This window comes from Rana temporaria, chromosome 8 (assembly GCF_905171775.1).
Source record: "Rana temporaria chromosome 8, aRanTem1.1, whole genome shotgun sequence".
NCBI lineage: Eukaryota > Metazoa > Chordata > Amphibia > Anura > Ranidae > Rana > Rana temporaria.
This window is the reverse complement of record NC_053496.1, coordinates 47,091,638-47,112,870: the sequence shown is the minus strand read 5'-3', so window position 1 is coordinate 47,112,870 and position 21,233 is coordinate 47,091,638. Positions and strand designations below refer to the sequence as shown.

The following is a 21,233-nucleotide window of genomic DNA, read 5'->3' as shown; positions in this document are numbered from 1 at the left end:
CAGGTTTTGATTGGTGGATCGCAGAATGCGATTGGAGTTGTGAGCTTTTATTTTGTCGCATAGATAATGGGGAGCATTCCCATAGATACATCTATGCGTTAGACAGAGTGCTTTAAAAACAATTCTGTCTTTTATTGGCAACCAGTGTAGAGTTCTCAGTGAAGGTGAGATTGATTCCCAAGGTTTTTTCCCAGTCACAAGTCTGGCGGCCGTATTTTAAACGACTTGCAGACGAGCGATTTGGTACTTTGGGAGACCGAGGTAGAGGGCGTTTGCATAATCCAATCTGGAGTTTACAATTGCTCCCACCACGGCCGCTATGTCTTCTTTGGGAATAAAAGGAGTGAGTTTGCGTAGTAGGCGCAGCAGATGGTGAGATCCGCTGACTACTGACCCTATTTGAGCGTCCATTGTCATGTAGGAGTCAAAGATGACCCCAAGACTTTTGACTTTGGCGCTAGGGGTGATGATTTTTGCCCAGAATGGGCGGGGGTATCCATGTTGTTGCAGGTTGATTCATGCGCTTGGCGTGAAACAGGAGAAGTTCTGTTTTTGCTCCGTTGAGTTTAAGGTAACTCTTAGTCATCCAGTTCTCTATCAAAGAGAGGCATGTCTCTAGATTGAGATGGTGATCTTTTTTGTTGCAAATACGGAAATACAGTTGCGTGTCATCAGCATATGAGTGATAAAGCAGTTTTTGGCTGCTAATGATTTTAAAGAGGGGACGAAGATAGATGTTAAACAGCACCGGTGATAGAGGCGATCCTTGAGGGACTCCGTACGATACCGTGCGTTTCTCAGAAGTGAAAGGTCCCAATTTCACTGTTTGTGATCGGTTTTCCAAAAAAGAGGAAAACCAAGATAAATCACCTTCTGCGACTTTGGCTACGTCCGTTAGCCGAGTTAGTAATAGTTTGTGGTCTACCGTGTCAAAAGCCGCGCTTAGGTCCAGCAGAACCAGGAGACAAGATTCTCCTTCGTCTGCGGCCTCGAGAGCGTCGTCCCATATTTTGAGCAATGCTGTTTCCGTACCGTGTCCGGGACGGAAGCCAGATTGAGATGGATCAAGTAGGTTGTGGGTATCTAGATGCTGTTGCAGCTGTTGTACCACTACTTTCTCCATGACCTTGGAAAGAACGTTTAGACCTGTTATGGGACGGCGATGAAGTGGGTCCTTGGGGTCTAAGGTGGGTTTCTTCAAGATGGGTTGGATTATGCCCTCTTTGAGCTGGGAGGGCACCATGCCCTCCTTAAACGAGTGGTTTATAAGCTGCGTGATAGGAGGTGCCAAGATGTCGGCGCATTCCTTCAGCAGTTTAGTGGGGATGATATCATTTGGCGCGGTGCTGTTTCGCAGAGTACTGATGATAGTTTTAGTGGCCTCGATGGAGATGGGTTCTAGAGTGAACTTTCCTAATTGCGGTGAATTTCTGTGAGTGTTGTGTGAGTAATTGTGGGGGGGGGTTCAGGGGGGTATTGTTTTGCTGAATGCTTTCCCGGATTCCCTCGATTTTATTAATGAAGTAATCCGACAATTCATTGCAAAATTCTTGGGTGTCAGAATTGGGGGCTTCAAGACAGACAGGATTCATGGTCTTAGTGACCAGCTTGAAGAGTTCGCGGGGGCGATTTAGGGCGCTGTTGATAGCCTTGGAAAAATAATTTTTCTTGGCTTTGAAGATTTCTTTATGATATTTTCTTGTTGTGGTCTTGTAGGTGATGAGGAGCTTCTTTTCCAGGCGGCTTCCGCCCTTCTACGCTCTTGCTTCAGTAACGACAGCTGTTTGTTAAACCAGCTTGAGGTATTTTTTCGGATGCAGGTTTTCCGTTTTGGCGCTATTAAGTCGGCTGACTGTAATAGGGCTGTGTTTATGGCATCCAGTGTTTCTAAGGTCGTTTGATAAGATTGAATTGTTTTTACTTTTTCCCTTAATGTGGTTTTGTAGAGTTCCGAATGGAGCTTCTTCTGACATCTAGTCCAGTGGCTGCGTTTGATGGGCACAGTGGCTGCATTTGATGGGCACAGTGTCTGCATTTTATGGGCACAGTGGCTGCATTTTATGGGCACAGTGGCTGCATTTTATGGGCACAGTACTTGTAGAATGCACAGTCTATTTTCCTTTAGTAAATCAACCCCAAAAAGTGGACATCTAAAAAAAAACTGGGGGCAGATCCACATACATCTGCGCCGGGCGCAGCGTATCTAAGATACGCTACGCCGCCGTAACTTATCTTTTTTATTTTGAATCCTCAAAGAATCCTCGCCGTAAGTTACGGCGGCGTAGTGTATCTCTCGCGGCGTAAGGGCGCGGAATTCAAATGGCTGTGATGGGGGCGTGTTTTATGTTAATACGTCGTGACCCGACGTAAACAACGTCTTTTTTTAACTGCGCATGCGCCGTCCCTGGGGGTATCCCAGTGAGCATGCTCGAAATTAAACCGGAACCCGCCAATGCTTACGCCGGTGACGTCATTCTACGCAAATTCCTATTTGCGAACGACTTACGCAAACGACGTAAAAAATCCTAAATTGTACGCGGGAACGACGGCCATACTTAACATTGAGTACGCCTCAGAATAGCAGCTATAACTATACGCCGGAAAAAGCCGAGCGCAAACGACGTAACAAAAAGCGCCGGCCAGACGTACGTTCGTGGATCACCGTAAATAGCTCATTTGCATACTCGACACGGATTTCGACGGGAACGCCACCTAGCGGCCGCCGAAAATTTGCTGCTTAGATCCGACGGCGTACGAAGACGTTCGCCTGTCGGATCTAGCCGAGATGCCGTTGTATCTTGTTTTGAGGATTCAAAACAAAGATACGACGCGGGAATTTTGAAATTACACCGGCGTATCAGTAGATACGCCGGCGTCATTTCTTTATGGATCTGCCCCCTGATGTTTTGTCTCTTCAACTCGTGTAGTTTATCTCTTTCATTATTTCTTCCCATTACCATAATCCATGGTAATCCCACCATGAAAGCCATTGTTCAGGAACTCCCTGTATAGGGTGACGTGTTCTGCCATTGTCTCCTAACTTCTCTCCTGCATTGTCACCCTGTCACATGTTCTTTCAGTGCTTACTATCTGGTTACTACTGGTACTGGTCCATGGCTGTCGTCATTACGAAAACCCACCCTAAGAAATGCCATGCAGCCATCACCGGAGGTCATATAGATAGAAAGTTGATGCAAAGTGGTTGCAGGAGATCAGCAGCACTGAGATACAACAAAGGATAAAAAAAATGTGGACAATGTTGTCCTGGATTTCTGAGCAGGGCTGGGTGTGCGCTAATAATCTTGTCCTATGCTCTAATAGTTTGGAATGACCTTTGTACTTTTTCATATAAAAGGAGTTTTATATACACTGATCAGCCATAACATTAAGACCACCCACCATAACACTTAATATTGAGAAGATTCTCCTTGTGCCGCCAAAACAGCCCTGACATGGACTCCACTAGACCTCTGAAGGTATGCTGTGATATCTGGCACCAAGCCGTCAGTAGCAGATCCTTGAAATCCTTTAACCACTTAACCCCCGGACCATATTGCTGGTCAAAGACCAGAGCACTTTTTGCGATTCGGCACTGCGTCGCTTTAACAGACAATTGCGCGGTCGTGCGACGTGGCTCCCAAACAAAATTGGCGTCCTTTTTTTCCCACAAATAGAGCTTTCTTTTGGTGGTATTCAATCACATCTGCAGTTTTTAGTTTTTGCGCTATAAACAAAAATAGAGCGACAATTTTGAAAACAATGAATATTTTTTACTTTTTGCTATAATAAATATTCCCCAAAAATATATAAAATATATATTTTTTTCCTCAGTTTAGGCTGATACGTATTCTTCTACATATTTTTCGTAAAAAAAATCACAATAAGCGTTTATTGAGAAATGTGTGTTTGTATATGCGGCACATATACTACTGCGCTGACCCTGTGCAAAATTTACTTATTAACACTGTGAATATAATACTTAAATCACATATATATAATAACACCAATGTGCTCAAAAAGTGACCTGCGATATACAATCTCGGTAAGTATGAGTAATATAATATACACATGCACAAATAAAGTCCAATGTTTCAAAAGACTCCAAAAATTGATGCGGTTTGTTCTTGACCAAAATGTTGTGACTTTTCACCCTTGTTATGTGTCACCACCACCTCTTATATACTATGCGCTCACCAGATCAGGGGAGGTTTATAGCCTGCAATCATATCCAGGTATATGTATCTCCTCTGACTTTAGCAATGGTGCCGTTTAGCCTTCAATGTACCGTATTTATCGGGGTATTGCGTGCTCCGGCGTATAGCGCGCACCCCTAAAGTGGACCCGCATTCCTGTGGAAAAAATATTTTTGTACTTACAGTTTTGGTGTCTTGCACGGCGTCCATCGGCGGCCTCGTCAGGTCCGGCGTCCGTCTGCGGCTTCGGGTGTCCTCTTCGTCGGGTTCCGGCATCCTTCTGCGGCGTCCTCCCCGCTAGTTTTCCGCTTTCCCGCGCCGAGTTTGAATACTGCGCCGGCATATACCGAGCGCAGTACACTCGTGTATAGTCGGGCAGTCTCGGCTACTCTCGCGCTCACGTCCTGTACGTCCAGGACGTGAGCGCGAGAGGAGCCGAGCCTGCCCGACTATACACGAATGTACTGCGCTCAGTATATGCCGGCGCAGTACACTCGTGTATAGTCGGGCAGGTTTGGCTCCTCTCGCGCTCACATCCTGTACGTCCAGGACCTGAGCGCGAGAGGAGCCGACACTGCCCGACTATACACGAGTGTACTGCGCCTTGGTATATGCCGGCGCAGTATTCAAACTCAATACCGCGCACCCACGATTTTGCCCTAATTTTCAGGCCAAAAAAGTGTGCGGTATACGCCGATAAATACGGTATGTATCAGACCAACATGCAGGAAAAAAAGCTTTTCACATCCACACCAGCCTCCAGTTGCTTTCCTTACTCCAAAAGAAAAACCTCATATTGTGTAGTATGTATGAAAAAGGGGCAGTTTATTTATAAACATATAAAAATGTGCACTCACATGTCAAAGTGCCTAACCGACACTAGTCTGTCCAGCGTTACTGCTCGATATCTCCTCGGCGTGCGTTACACGCCTCGGTTGTTTGCTGTTCAGCGTGCGGAAGTGCCGTGGAGGAGGCGCGTGACGTATTTCCGTCCGTGAAGAAATTACCCATAGGCCTCTACGCGTTTCGCATGTACGCATGGGACGCATTATGACGCATGCGTACATGCGAAACGCGTAGAGGCCTATGGGTAATTTCTTCACGGACGGAAATACGTCACGCGCCTCCTCCACGGCACTTCCGTACGCTGAAGAGCAAACAACCGAGGCGTGGAACGCACGCCGAGGAGATATCGAGCAGTAACGCTGGACAGACTAGTGTCGGTTAGGCACTTTGACATGTGAGTGCACATTTTTATATGTTTATAAATAAACTGCCCCTTTTTCATACATACTACACAATATGAGGTTTTTCTTTTGGAGTAAGGAAAGCAACTGGAGGCTGGTGTGGATGTGAAAAGCTTTTTTTCCTGCATGTTGGTCTGATACATACATTGAAGGCTAAACGGCACCATTGCTAAAGTCAGAGGAGATACATACCTGGATATGATTACAGGCTATAAACCTCCCCTGATCTGGTGAGTGCATAGTATATAAGAGGTGGTGGTGACACATAACAAGGGTGAAAAGTCACATAATTTTGGTCAAGAACAAACGGCATACATTTTTGGAGTCTTTTGAAACATTGGACTTTATTTTTGCATGTGTATATCATATTACTCATACTTACCGAGATTGTATACCCGCTGAACTTTTTTTTTTTTAATAACCCTGTAAGGCAAAAGGCATAATGAGCTAGTATGCACTGCATACTAGCTCATTATGAAATACTTACCTTAGAACGAGGCGTTGGTAACTTACATGGTCCACGCCGAGGTAGCCGACATGTTGCCTCGGTGTGTTTTCCGGGTATCGCGGCTCCAGCGCTGTGAGTGGCTGGAGCTGCAATGTCGTCACTCCCGCGCATGTGCACGGGAGACTTCTTTCCAGCAAGGTCCGGCGTCTCCCGGGCATTCAGCTAAAAAATCGCCTGTGCGCATGCGCCGCTGCAGTCAGTGGCTCATTGCAAGGGGAATATCTCCTAAACCGTATTTTTGTTACCTACAGGTAAGCCTTATTATAGGCTTACCTGTAGGTAAAAGTAAAAAAAAAATCACTATACAACCACTTTAAGGACATCGGGCCAGATCCACGTACCTCGGCGCATATATAAGGCGGGCGTAGCGTATCTCAGATACACTACGCCGCCGCAACTTACAGCGTATTTTTCGTATCCACAAAGAATTTGCGCCGTAAGTTGTGGCGTAGTGTAACTGTGTTGGCGTAAGGGCGCGCAATTCAAATGGATAAGATGTGGGCGTGTTTTATGGTAATTCATCTTGACCCCGCGTAAATAACGTTTTTTTTTAACGGCGCATGCGCCGTCCGTGGGGGAATCCCAGTGCGCATGCTCGAAATCACCTCGCAAATAGCCAATGCTTTCGACGTGAACGTAATTTACGCAAAGCCCTATTCGCGAACGTTTTACGCAAACAACGGAAAATTCGACATTTGCCCGCCGTCGATACTTAACATTGCGTACGCCTCATAGAGCAGGGGTAACGTTACCCTGAAAAAAGCCTTACGTAAACGACGTAAAAAAATGCCCCGGGCGGACGTACGTTTGTGGATCGCCGTATCTAGCTCATTTGCATACTCTACGTGGAAATTAACGGAAGCGGCCAGTGTAAATATGCACCTAATATCCGACGGCGTACTAAGACGTACGCCAGTCGGATCGAGCCCACATTCAGTCGTATCTTGTTTTGTGGATACAAAACAAAGATACGACGGGGCATCATAGAAATTACGCGGCGTATCAATAGATACGCCGGCGTAATTTCTTTGTGGATCTGGGCCAACATGTTTACTTGCTTCCTAATATATCCCACCCACTTTCAGCTTTCATTGCAATGAGATAATCAATGTTATTTACTTTACTTATCAGTGGGTCATATTGTTATGTTTAATCTGTGTGTGTGTAATATATATATATATATATATATATATATATATATGTATATATATATACAGTATATAGATGTCTGCATTATTTGAATCTAATTAGGAACAAGGTGATTTGCCGTAGAGAAGACGGATTTGCTGTGCATACATTTGGCATTTGAAATCACGCGGTAAATGTTAATTTTACTTAATGAACAGGTGTCCTCATCTCAGCGCATATAGACTCTTCCCTGATGAGAGAGTCGGTGCATGTGAGAGTATGGACATGGTTCTCGGACTGGTGGGGGAGAGTGAGGGGCACTGAGCGTGCACAGATTAGTGAGACAGCTGTGGAGGGGGGTGGGGTGGCTCAGAGGGAGAATCAGAGACTCACACTATCCCTACGACTAGAAGAGCAGAGAGATAGACACAACTCAGGGAGACTGTATAAGTCTGGAGCATAGATCGTCATGAGGACACCAACACACAGGCGTCGATAGGATGGAAGTGTACCCCCATGATGTGGCCAACTGGGACCCTTCGCCGTCTTATTCTTCTCCATCTAGGCAGCCTTTGGGCATCGTCATCAGGTCATGAGGGGACAAGCGCATCCTTGCGATTACAACTTCTGGGCTTCTAATAGGGAGTCAGCACCTGCTTGGTGTAAGCGCAGCAAACATCATGCTTGCCAGAATACTTCTCTGGATCCTTTACCTGCTACCTCTCGTATCTGCTTTAGAAGGTGAGCTTCAAAATTTCCATGGTCTCTCTTTGTCCACATTTTGTTACCTTAACAAAAATGAATGAGAAAGCGTCATCGGCAACTTTGAAATGCTGCTTTAAACTATTTGGATTGTGAATCGTGAATTAGTAGACAATTTGAGGAACAGGTCTTGTTGGAGATGTTTTGGCTTTAGAGTAGGGGTGGTTTGGTAGCAGCGTCCTCCTAGGTGACCAGGTTTTGTTAGGCCCCGTACACAAGACCGGTTTTCTCGGCAGAATTCAGCAAGAAACTCGATGGGAGACGTATTCTGTCGAGAAAACCGGTCGTGTGTACACTTATCGCCGAGAAACCCTGTCGGGAAACTCGTCGGGCCAAAAAGAGAGCATGTTCTCTATTTCCTCGTTGGGCAATGGGAACATTTGGCTCGACGAGTTTTCTGACAACCGAACAAGGAACTCGACGAGCAAAACTATGTGTTTTGCCTGTTGAGTTTCTCGGTCGTGTGTACGGGGCCTGAGAGATGTTTTGGATTGAGAACAGAGATGCTTTTGTTGTAGTGTCCTCCTAGGTGACTGGGTCTTGGAGTCATATTGGCTTCAGACCATAGATGGTTTTGTTGCAGTGTCCTCCAAAGTGACTGAGTCCTGTTAGAGATATGTTGACTTCAGAATAAAGGTAGTTTTGTAGCCATGTCCTTACAGGTGGCTGGGTCTTCAAGCTGGGAAGCACATTGGCTTTAGAACAGAGGTGGCTTTATATCAGTGTCTTCTTAGGTGACTGGATCTTGTTGGAGATCTGTTGGCTTCATACAAGAGGTGGTTTTGTTGCAGTGTCCTCTTAGGTGGCTGGGTCTTGTTGGAGATCTGTTGGCTTCATACAAGAGGTGGTTTTGTTGCAGTGTCCTCTTAGGTGGCTGGGTCTTGTTGGAGATAGGTTGGCTTCAGAACAGAGGTGGTTTTGTGGCAGTGTCCTTATAGGTGACCGGGTCTTTTTGGAGATGTGTTGACTTCAGAACAGGGATGGCTTTGTAGCAGTGTCCTCCTAGGTTACTGGGTCTTGTTGGAGATCTGTTGGCTTTGGACAGTGGCGGTTTTGTATCAGTGTCCTCCTAGGTTACTGGGTCTTGTTGGAGATCCGTTGGCTTTGGACAGTGGTGGTTTTGTAGCAGTGTCTCTCTAGGTTACTGGGTCTTGTTGGAGATCTGTTGGCTTTGGACAGTAGTGGTTTTGTATCAGTGTCTCCCTAGGTTACTGGGTCTTGTTGGAGATCTGTTGGCTTTGGACAGTGGTGATTTTGTAGCAGTGTCCTCCTAGGTTACTGGGTCTTGTTGGAGATCTGTTGGATTTGGACAGTGGTCGTTTTGTAGCAGTGTCCTTCTAGGTTTCTGGGTCTTGTTGGAGATCTGTTGGCTTTGGACAGTGGTGGTTTTGTAGCAGTGTCCTTCTAGGTTACTGGGTCTTGTTGGAGATCTGTTGGCTTTGGACAGTGGTGGTTTTGTAGCAGTGTCCTCCTAGGTTACTGTGTCTTGTTGGAGATCTGTTGGCTTTGGACAGTGATGGTTTTGTAGAAGTGTCCTTCTAGGTTACTGGGCCCTGTTTGAGATCTGTTGGCTTTGGACAAGTGTTGGTTTTGTAGCAGTGTCTTCCTAAGTTACTGTGTCTTGTTGGAGATGTGTTGGCTTTAGAACAGGGGTGGTTTTGTAGCATTGCCCTTTATAGGTGACTGGGTCTTGATGGAGACATGTTGGCTTCAGAAGAGAGGTGGTTTTGTGGCAGTGTCCTTCTAGGTGACTGGGTCTTGCTCCAAGCAATCTTTGATAGGTTCGGGCAAACACAAGCATAAGCAAATGTGACCGTCTTTTATATGAGATTGACTTACAGACTACAAGCACACATACAAGGACTTGTATGACAAAGAATTGTATACATTGTCCTCATAGCACCGACAACTGTGTCCGAGTGGCTATTCAGCTCAGATACAGTATCAGCAAATTAGCCCTCTAAACTGTCTGAAAATAGCCTGTAAATTGGAACTTGAATAGTTAGTTATGCTAGGTTCTTACTCAAATAGACCGTTGATAGGTTTGGACAAACATAAGGGTGTGCAATTGTGGCCGACATTTATAGCTGAGGTAGAATTACAGACAAGAGGGACTTACTGTATAAGGATGGCATAGATGGGCAGACATGATCTTCATGAGACCAGTTTGACCAACAACCCTGCCCTAGTAGCTATTCAACGCGGATATCAGCAAATAAGTTGATTAATTTGATTTTGAGTGCAGACAACGGGGAAGGTGTATTATTTGAGTTCCTGCTTATGTATTGCACTACAGAAAAAAAGATTCTTATTTACCACAAACAAGAAACAAATATAGAATAAGAACTAGAAATGTTCTTCACAAAAGTCAAGGGGCCAGATCCACGAAGCAGTTACGCTGGCATATCTATTGATACGCCGCGTAACTGCTAGGTTGCTCCGGCGTATCTTTGTTTTGTATCCACAAAACAAGATACGCCTGAAGCTGGGCTAGATCCGACTGGCGTACGTCTTAGTACGCCGTCGGATCTAAGGTGCATATTTACGCTGGCCGCTAGGTGGCGCTTCCGTCAATTTCCGTGTCAAGTATGCAAATTAGCTAGATACGCAAATCCACAAACGTACGTCCGGCCGGAGCATTTTTTACGTAGTTTCCGTAAGGCTTTTTTCGGCGTAATGTCGAATCGGGGCCAGCGTCAAATTTTCCTTTGTGTACGTCGTTTGCGTAAAACGTTCGCAAATAGGGCTTTTGCGTAGAATGACGTTCACGTGGAAAGCATTGGCTTGTTGCGAGTTAATTTGGAGCATGTGCACTGGGATACCCCCACGGACGGCGCATGCGTCGTTCAGAAAAAACGTCATTTACGTCGGGTCAAGACGTATTAACATAAAACACGCCCCCATCTCATCCATTTGAATTGCGTACCCTTACGCCGACACAGTTACACTATGCCGCCGTAACTTGCCGGCCCAAATTCTTTGTGGATACGGGAAATACGCTGTAAGTTACGGCGGCGTAGTGTATCTGAGATACACTAGGCCGGACGTAAAGAAGCCCCGCGCTACGTGGATCTGGCCAATGATCGTTGACATTGTATCAAGCTTTGCTGGTTGCCATTACAGGCTAAAAGAGGCTTAAAGGAAAGTGCACCTTAAGCCGCGTACACACGATCGGTTTGTCTGATGAAAACAGACCAAAGGACTGTGTGGGCCCCATCGGTTTGTTTTCCATCGGTGAAAAAAAATAGAACATGTTTTAAATTTTTCCTATGGATAAAAAACAAATAGAAATAAAAAATCGTCTGTGTGGAAGTCCATCGGTCAAAAATCCATGCATGCTCAGAATCAAGTCGACGAATGCTCGGAAGCATTGAACTTCATTTTTTTCAGCAAGTTGTAGTGTTTTACGTCACCGTTTTTTGACACGGTCGGATTTTTGACTGATGGTGTGTAGGCACGACTGATGAAAGTCAGCTTTTTTGACCGGTTGGGGCCATTTTTGAATTTCCTCAATCTTATTGGTCTGCGGCTTGACCACTCCCCGGCCAATAATGTACCCAAGGTGTTTTTAGGGTGAACCTCTGCTTTAAATATTTTCCTGACTAGTGATTCTAGGGGACTGATTGGGGGAGGTGACCGATCGGTGTCCCTATGTACAAGGGATACAGCATTGGTCTCCTCTCCCTGACAGGACGTGGATCTGTGTGTTTACACACACAGATCCACATCCTTGTCTGTGTAACGACCGATCGCGGGCAGCTGGCGGACATGGCGGCTGCCAAGCACGCGAATCGGCACCTTAGTGACGCGGCGCCTCCCCGTGGCCGGAGGAGCCGAGGACGTCAATAGACTTCCTCCCGGCATTTGAGAGCCACCACCGTCTTTTGTCTATGGCCGGGGCTCCAAGTGGTTAAGAAAATTACAGAATTCAAAACGGCCAAACTTGGTGTTTTGAATATTTTGAAGTGCAGTACAGTGTCTTATAGATCCATAAATAGTACCTGTCACTGCCTATTACTGTCACAAGGGATGTTTACATTCCTTTTGACAGCATTAAAAGTGATCATCATTTTTTTAAAAAGGGACAGTGTAAAAAAAAAAAAAAAAGTTACAAATTAAAGCGCCCCATTTCTCTGTGCATACACAAACGCATACGTAAGTCGTGCCCTCACATGTAAACAGTGTTCAAACCACACATGTGAGGTATTGCCACGATCGTTAGCGCGAGTGCAATAATTCTACCACTAGACCTAATCTGTAACCCTAAACAGGTAACCTGTAGAAATATTTAAAGCTTTGCCTATGGAGACTTTTAAGTACCATAGTTTGACGCCATTCCACAAATGTGCGCAATTTTAAAACATGACATGTTAGGTATCCATTTACTCGTATCATCATCTTTCACGTTATATAAAAAAATTGGGCTAACGTTACTGTTTTATTTCTGTTTGTTTTTTTATTCATGAAAGTGTATTTCTTCCAGAAAAAAATTATTTGATAGACCACTGCGCAAATAGTGTGACATAAAATATTGCAACAACCACCATTTTATTCTCTAGGGTCTAAGTCATTTTCTACCAAAAAAATACTGGGCCAGATTCACAAAAGAGATACGCCGTCGTATCTCTGAGATACGATTGTCGTATCTATGCGCCTGATTCATAGAATCAGGTTACGCATAGATAGCCCTAAGATCCGACAGGTGTAACTGTCACTTACACCGTCGGATCTTAGGCTGCAATTCTAGGCCGGCCGCTAGGTGGCGAGGCCATTGCGGTCGGCGTAATATATGCAAATGACTAGTTACGGCGATTCACGAACGTCCGCGTTGCCCGTCGATCTAAATTTACGTTGTTTCCGTAGAGATGCGTAGCGTAAAACTAAGCATGCCCTCTAGGTAGTGTAACCAATGTTAAGTGTGGCCGTCCTTCCTGTGTCGAAATTTAAAATTTCACGTCGTTTGCGTAAGTCGTCCGTGAATGGCGCTGGACGCCATTTACGTTAACGTCGAAACCAATGACGTCCTTGCGACGTCATTTAGCGCAATGCACGTTGGGTAATTTTACGGACGGAGCATGCGCAGTACGTTCGGCGCGGGAACGCGCCTAATTTAAATGGTGCCCACCCCATTTGAATTAGGCAGGCTTGCGCTGAGCGGATTTACGCTACGCCGCCGCAAGTTTACAGGTAAGTGCTTTGTGAATCAGGCACTTACGCTGTAAACTTGCGGCGGTGTAACGTAAATGGTATACGTTACGCCGCCACAGCGTAACGTATTTGTATGTGAATCTGGCCCACTGATTTTAACTTGTAAGCAACAAGTGTTAGAAAAAGGCTTAGGCATCCGGGGTTTAACATGCGTGCAAAAGAAAACAAAAAAAACGCAAACTCGGCCCTGGCAGGGAAATGGTTAAAAATAGAAAGAAAAAAAAAATGATATAAAAATAATAGATGAGAAATGAGAAAAATCCATAATAAATGCTTACGTATGTCATTTATTGGTGGATGTGAGATTGGATTGTACAAGGTGTGGGGAGTTCTCTGTCCCTAGATGGACGCAGCGAGGGGAAGATTATGGAGCGTAATCTATGCAATAATATCCTGCCCCCTGATGGTGAGCGTTTACACTCGGAATGTACACACCGACATCCCCAGACACAACAATAGTGCGATTCTATAAATAGTAATGAGCTGTAATGTAAATATTTAGGGAGTCTGTATATTATGGGGCTGATGAGCCTCACCTGGTTATTATAACAAGGTGACAATATTCTGACATCTCTCTCGCTGTATATCACATAGAAGACACATGGATCCAGAAATCAGTGTTTTACTTTACTCTGCTACATATAGCGCCTTGAAAAAGTATTCATACCCCTTGAAATATTCCACATTTTGTCATGTTACAACCAAAAAACGTAAATGTATTTTATGTGATAGACCAACACAAAGTGACACATAATTGTGAAGTGGAAGGAAAATGATAAATGTTTTTTTTTTTTTTTTTTTTTGTGGCGTACATTTGTATTCTGCCCCCCTGAGTCAATACTCTGTAGAACCTTTCACTGCAATTACAGCTGCAAGTCTTTTTGGGGATGTCTCTACCAGCTTTGCACATCTAGAGATGTGCCTGAAGCTCATGCCTGAAGCTGTGTAAGGAGCCCCCTAATTCCTGATGGCTGCCCTGATGGCACCCATGTGCATCTGCAGAAGGCAGCACGTTTCCACGCGGTGTGGGAAAATTTGCAATTTCACGTTCATTCCCAAGCACTCCCTCTATGCCTTCAATTCTTTATAAACACTTAAAGCGGTTCTCCACCCATTTCATATTAACAAGCACACCGTCTCATGAGCCGACACGTGGAAGGCTGTGCTCTGGTTTCCCCCAGGAGCTACAGAAGGTGCAATGCCGAAAACATTTCACCAACATGATCTTCCGTGCGAGAATCCGTCGCTGGGGAGCGCCACCGCATTTACGTCAGATATCCCAGACAACGTACAGCGGCGGCCGTCAGTCACACCATATAGAGGCCGGACCAGGCTGGACTCAGCTGCAATAGAATTATGACCTACTTTCCACTCCAGCAGATTAGCAAACGCACAACTTAGCACGGAAGGGACATCAAAAAGAGGACAGAAGGGAGTAAAAAAAAAAAAAGGAGGAGGGCAGGCGCCCATAGGAAATATCAATCATATAATATTAGATAAGTCGATGTATACCCAATCACTGCAATCTCATAGAAGCTTTAACATGTTAATATTATTTTATAAAAGTTCAATCTTTCTCTGCAGCTTTCATTAAAATAATCCCTTGTGACCCTGCTCTGTTCAGACACTTTCTATTATAGGGTGACAACGCTATGCCCCCGTCTCTCAGTTGTCCCCCTGCGTTGTCACCCTGTCACATGGACTCTCATTAGAAACTACAAGTGGCTGTTTCAACACACTTTATGCAAGAATGGCCTGCTGTTGTCATCATCAGGAAATCCACCCTGAGAAGTGGCTGCATAGTGGTGGCAGGCAGGGGCGGACTGACCATTGAGTCACTCCGGCACTGCCCGAGGGCCCCATGCCACTAGTAGGCCCCATCAGGGTTGCCAGGCTCAGTAAAACCAGGGACAGTATGTAAAAATCTGTGTTTTTTTTACATCTGTCCCTGATATGTCCGAAACCGACATGCTTTTGATGTGAAAATCCCGAGATTTTAGCTGCCCTGCCTCCTGGCGTGGTGGCCATCTGTAAGCCCAGGGGCCCCATAATCTTCTATTGCCCGGGGGCCCCATGAGTTGTCAGTCCACCCCTGGTGGCAGGAGATCAGCAGCACTGAGATGCAACAAAGATGCAACCTCCTCCCACCCGCATTATAGCCGAAAGACGGCTACAGCGCAAACCTTATTTGCCGGGAGGTTATCCATGTATGTCGTCCGGGGAATGTGCCGCCTGCGTGACCCTGTGGGGGGCGTGCAGCACGCTCTGTGTTTAGCGAGTCAATGAGACTTGGCTGATTATAGGCCCCTTCAATGACAGCTGATCACGGCATGTAAACAGAGGATGATAATCGTCTTTTTTTCCCCTCACAGCGTGAAAAGAAAAAAAAATCAGATTAGCAGCAGAATTCAGCCAGAAACTCGATCGGAGCTGGATTCTGCCGAGAAACTCAGTCGTGTGTACACTTTTCAGCGAGGAAGCCGACGAGAAACTCGTCGGGCCAAATAGAGAACATGTTCTCTATTTCCTCGTTGTTCAATGAGGAAAGTCGGCCCGCCGAGCTCCTCGGCGGCTTCAACACTGAACTCGACGAGGAACTCGATGTGTTTGTCACGTCGAGTTCCTCGGACGTGTGTACAGGGCCTCAGAGAGACATCGGTTCCGATCACGGAGAGCCACTGCTGCTATGCAGTGCCCACCAGTGCCACCTACCATTGTCCACCAGTGCCATCTATCAGTGCTGCCAATCAGTGTCCATCAGTGCTTCATCATCAGTGCCACCTATTGATGCTGCCTCAGTGCCCTTCAGTGCCTCCTATCAATGCTTCACTATCAGTGCCACCTATCAATGCTGCCTATCAGTGCCACCTCTCAGTCCCACCCATCAGTCCCACCTCTCAGTTCCACCTATCACTGCCCATCGGTGTCACCTATCAGTGCCCATCAGGGATGCCTTATCAGTGCCTCATCAGCGCACATCAGTGAAGGAGAAAAATTTCCTGCTTTCAAAATTTTCATTTTTTTTTTCAAAAACAGCAGTGATTGAATCCCATCAAAAGAAAGCTCTATTTGTGAATATAAAAATGTCATTTGGGTACAGTGTTGCTTGACTGCGCAATTGTCATTCAAAGTGCGACAGCGCTGAAAGCTGAAAACTGGTCTGGCCAGGAAGGGGGTTTAAGTGCCCAGTAAACAAGTGGTTAAAGTGTTACTAAACCCAGGACCCGGCATTCACTATATCTGGTCTCCCACAGTACACAGAACATGGAAATACAATTATTGTAGTAAATATAAACTGATAAATACCTTTTCTCATCAGCAGTATATAGCAGTCTTGTGACTTCTATCAGTGTTCAGCTGAGCATGGGTCAAAGCTTGTAGGAGGAGTTTTCATTCTCCTATGACTGTCCTATAAGACTGCAGGACCCCTGACCCTCTGTCTGGACAGTGCTGATTGGCCCTGTGCTGATCACATGCACCCTCCCAAGAAAAGAAAAAAACCTCTAGCAACGCACACCAAACTGAGCATATACAGAGTGCCCCCTAAGGCTCTGTTCTATCGGGAGATGGATTGGGGACTGTGGAAGAAGGGTAGGGTTCAGAGGAGACAGGATCAAACAGCCTTTTTACACAATGCAGAGGATTAACCCCTTAGGTTCCACAGTACGTATAACAAGCATTCTATTGTGCATATACAGGCTGATTTTACTGTTGCGAGTTTAGTAACACTTGAAAATATTTGTATTAGAAAAATGGAGCGACAATTGCAATCTGAGTGTTCAGTTGGGGCCCTGGTGCCTGACTTTTTTTAGCACCCTTTTTTCCTCCACTCTAGGTACCCACCCCCATTTAGCCTGCTATGGGCTGTTGTAATTCCAGAATTATTATATTATATATACTGTGTATTGCAACAATGTTTGTGATGTGTTTTTCAAAATACTCCAGACTTCTTTACATGAAATACTCTATAATTATTATTTATATAGCAAACAAACAGTGTGGATCTTTAAAACAGAGGTTTTGTTTTCATGTGTGCAATTTCTCTATTCCCTTTTATTAAACATTTCCCTGGTGATCCTACCATAGGGGTCCTTGTTCAGGCACTTCCTGTTATAGGGTGACAACGATCTGTTCCTGTCTGCCATTTGTGCTCCTGCGTTGTCACGCTGTCAAATGGGCTTCTGATGTAGACTACTGTGTCTGTTTCAATACTTATAAGGCAGGTATGGTCCACCATAAAAAAAAAAACACCCTGGAAAATACCAATTAATGATCACACAGGATACAATATTAGGCTCAATTCACCAAAACTATGTTGTATGTATGTGTGTGTGTGTATATATATATATATATATATACAGTATATATATATATATATATATATATATATATATATATATATATATATATATATATATATTATTTTATTAATTTATATATAATAAAATTAATTAATATATAATAATAATAATAATAATAATAATAATAATATAATTTATAAAATAACTTTTCTAAGTGTGCACTATTTAATAATTTTTTTAAGGCATTTTTTTAAGGCATTTTCATTGGAACTGTCAATACACAATACAGAATGTTTTTACAACAGAAATTAAAACTAGGAAGATATATGTGCTTGGGCTGGATGCAACATTCAGTAGCAGGGCTGTCTTATTAATACAGCCCCAGAGGACCTGTGCCTAGGATTCCTTTATTTAAAATCCAATGTTTACTACAGGAGATGGTGGTAAAAACTATTCTGGTTTTTTTTCCCTAGAAATTCTACTTGATACAACCTACGAGACCTCAGAGATTGGCTGGGCAACCTACCCTGAAGGAGGGGTAAGTGACACTTAAATATTTCATATTTTTTTTTTTTTAAACCAAAATTTTCCCAGCAGCGAGTAGACAGATCTACAACCCTAACCCGTCCCCTACTATGTAAAACTACACTGGAGCTCTAGTTTTACCCTTTCACTGCTATTTTATTTTTCACGCACATACAAAAATACAATTATTATTTATTTTTTTACATGAAAACTTAATTATAAACCCCAAAAATGCCTTTACTCAAAGCAGGGACCCTGAAAGAAAAAATGTTGGCAATTTTTTTATGTCTCACATTATTTGCATTATATTTGCATACTATAATACACAGATTTTAGTAAAATATAAAAGATGAGGTGAGTAATAAGATACCAAATATGTCAAGCCTGAACATTGTATGTATCCCTGAAATGGCAATAAACTAAAGTAACCAATTACTGTATTCATAGGAGATTATCAGTTTAGAGTGGACAGTGCATGTTGGCCCTAGAATTATTATTCTATGCTCTATTGATTTAGTATGTGTAGCAAAATCTTAGGGCCTGATCCACAAAGAGCGGCCGTAACTTATATTTTCCTATTTACGTTACACCGCCTCAAAATCTCTACCTAAGTGCCTGATCCACAAAGCACTTACCTAGAAATTTTGAGCGGTGTAACTTAAATCCGTCCGGCGCAAGGCGTGCCTAATCTAATGGGGCGAGTCCCATTTAAATTAGGCGCGCTCCCGCGCCGGACATACTGCGCATGCTCCCGACGTGCTTTGCGCGGATTTACGTTGCGCCGGGTTTTTGAGAATCACGACGGGCGTAAAAAAAAAAAAAGAGTTGCAGCGGGAAATTTTTTTTTTTTAAAAAAAATGACAGCGACGTGGGATAGAAGGGTCTACTTTTACATGGTGTACTAAGTTTACACCTTGTAAAAGCAGCCCTAATTTTGCGACGGCAAACTAATACTTACGGTGAAAAAACTAAGCGTAAAAGCTTCGTGGATCTCCGTAAGTGCTAATTTGCTTACCCGACGCTGGATTTCGACGAGAAATGCCCCCAGCGGCGGATGCGGTACTGCATCCTAAGATCCGACAGTGTAAGTCCCTTACACATGTCGGATCTTCTGCCTATCTATGTGAAACTGATTCTGTGGATCAGTTCCATAGATAGAAACAGGGATACGACGGCGTATCAGTAGATACGCCGGCGTATCCCTTTTGTGGATCAGGCCCTTAATTTTTTATGTGCGTCTGTATGTACATGTGCATAGGAGCGGGTGCTTTAAAAAAAAAAAAATATGTCATTGATTTTATTAAACTTTCACTTTTTTTTTTCTTTTTAATTTTATTGCTATTACAAAAGAGCTAACAATCTTCCTATGTCATAGCCAAGGCTAATGCAAGGATTTTTGACACCCTAGGCAAAACATTGGCTCCACCCTTTGCCCTGCCCATGTATACCCCACCTTTTTAATGAAGTGCCCATCAAATGCAGCCTCACCAGCGCCCATCAAATGCAGCCTACAAGTACCCATCAATGCAGCCTACCAGTGCCCATCAATGAATGTTTGCTTGCTTCTATTAGTTCGGGAGTCTGGACACAGACATAACCTTCCACCGCCGCTGCGCCTCTGACACTATGTGCGAACGGAGCTGATGCTCTCTTCTTTCTGCAGCAAGCAACTCTCTGCTTGCTGCAGAGAGAAGAGAGTAGAAACATCAGTGGCTGGGTGCCCCAGGCAGCAGTGCGCCTTAGGCAGCTTCACAGTTTGCCTAGTGGTAGCATCGGCCCTGGTCATAGCATAGTGCAGATGATAGGTTATCTTTAAAAAGATTTTAAGAGACCCCTAATGTCACCGCTGCACTCTGTTGATGCTGCTGATTGAGCATAGATTATGCTCAATCAGCTTCTTCCGAGGCCAGAGCAGCCAGGGTTTGACAGCTCTGAACCCAAATGTGCTCATCCAAAGTGGACTTCCAGGTTCATATGTGACGCACCCCTAAAGGAGCCGCTGGCGTTGATGGTCCCATTTCCCCAACTTAGTACTTATACAGCCAGGCACATGGTATTTTCTTCTTTCTCACTGGTTCAAATACACAGTCTAAGGCCCCGTACACACGACAGAGTTTCTCGGCAGAATTCACCGAGAAACTCGGTCAAAACCCGGATTCTGCCGAGAAACTCTGTCGTCTGTACAGTTTTGGCTCGATGGAGCCGCTGAGGAGCTCGACGAGAAAATAGAGAACATGTTCTCTATTTTCTCGTTGTTCTATGGGAGAAGGCGGCCCGCCGAGCTCCTCGGCGGCTTCATCCCAGAACTCGACGAGGAACTCGACGTGCCAAGCACGTCGAGTTCCTCGGCCGTGTGTACGGGGCCTAAGGGTGTCTTTTTGTGTTACTTTATTGCTAAGTAGAACTTGGGATGGAAGAAGGCATCGGATATCCTAAAAGTAATTAAATATACTTCTCTTTTCACTATTCCCTCAGAGAACTTCCATAAAGTCATTACTTGTTAGAAGAATGCCTTTGTAGAACTGAGAACTGCATACAGCCTCTAGGGCATAGGACTTAGGTCAGTACTAGGGTGACCACGTGTCCCGGATTGCCCGGGACAGTCCCACATTTTGCAGGTCTGTCCCGGGCACCTTCATTCCAGGACAAAACAGTGTCCCGGAATGAAACTGACACAGCCACCCCCCCAGGCCAATCTGATGCCCCCATAAAAGGCAGCCGAATCACCGCTTTACTCACTGACAGTACTTGTCCTGGCCGGAAATGCCTGGAGGAGCACAATCCCCGCCCCCTGCTTGTGATTGGAGAAATCATAAATCTCACCTCTTGTGTCCAATCACTGTGCTGTGATTCGTTACAGCACAAGCTGATTTTTGGGAAGGGAGGGTGTCCCTGAATGGTAGTTTGAAAATGTGGTCACCCTAGTCAGTACTCAACACCAACAACATCACAGGATCATCAGTTTCCACCTTCTGATATCCACCAGGCACTTCTCAGTGAGGGAGACACAGACTTATGATACCACAAACCACTGGACTCTCTTCCCTTCAGCCTCCACCTTGTATCCTCCAGTGAGCTTCTCCAGACCATGAAAAAAGATCCCAGACTTTAGAGAATAGCCCCCAGCCTAGGCAAGGGCTTGGACCTCGATGACATCCAAGCAGCCTCTCCAGCAAACTGCCTAGAGGGACAGAACCCCTCAGCCAGGGGACTCCTCTGGCAGGGCTAAACACAGAATCCAAGAAAAACCTCTACCCTAGGCTTCGGACTATTTATGGGCTCTCAAGCCACCTTCTAAACACACCTCTCCAAGGATTGGCTGGATCCCCATAAATATTCAAGCTGCTTTCCCCTTCTTCCT

At 44.8% G+C, this 21,233-nt stretch overlaps 1 protein-coding gene across 2 annotated transcripts in view; it reads left to right on the top strand.

Annotated features, from left to right (window-relative positions):
* The first annotated feature begins 7,425 nt into the window (after positions 1 to 7,425).
* LOC120946898 (ephrin type-B receptor 5-like) overlaps positions 7,426 to 21,233 on the top strand; it is a 103,747-nt gene continuing 89,939 nt past the window's right edge. For both annotated transcript variants that reach the window (XM_040361721.1, XM_040361720.1), the window contains exons 1-2: positions 7,426 to 7,817; positions 17,821 to 17,885. In XM_040361721.1, the coding sequence (XP_040217655.1) occupies positions 7,757 to 7,817; positions 17,821 to 17,885 (126 nt within the window). In that variant the 5' untranslated portion in view covers positions 7,426 to 7,756. The remainder of the gene's footprint in view (positions 7,818 to 17,820; positions 17,886 to 21,233) is intronic.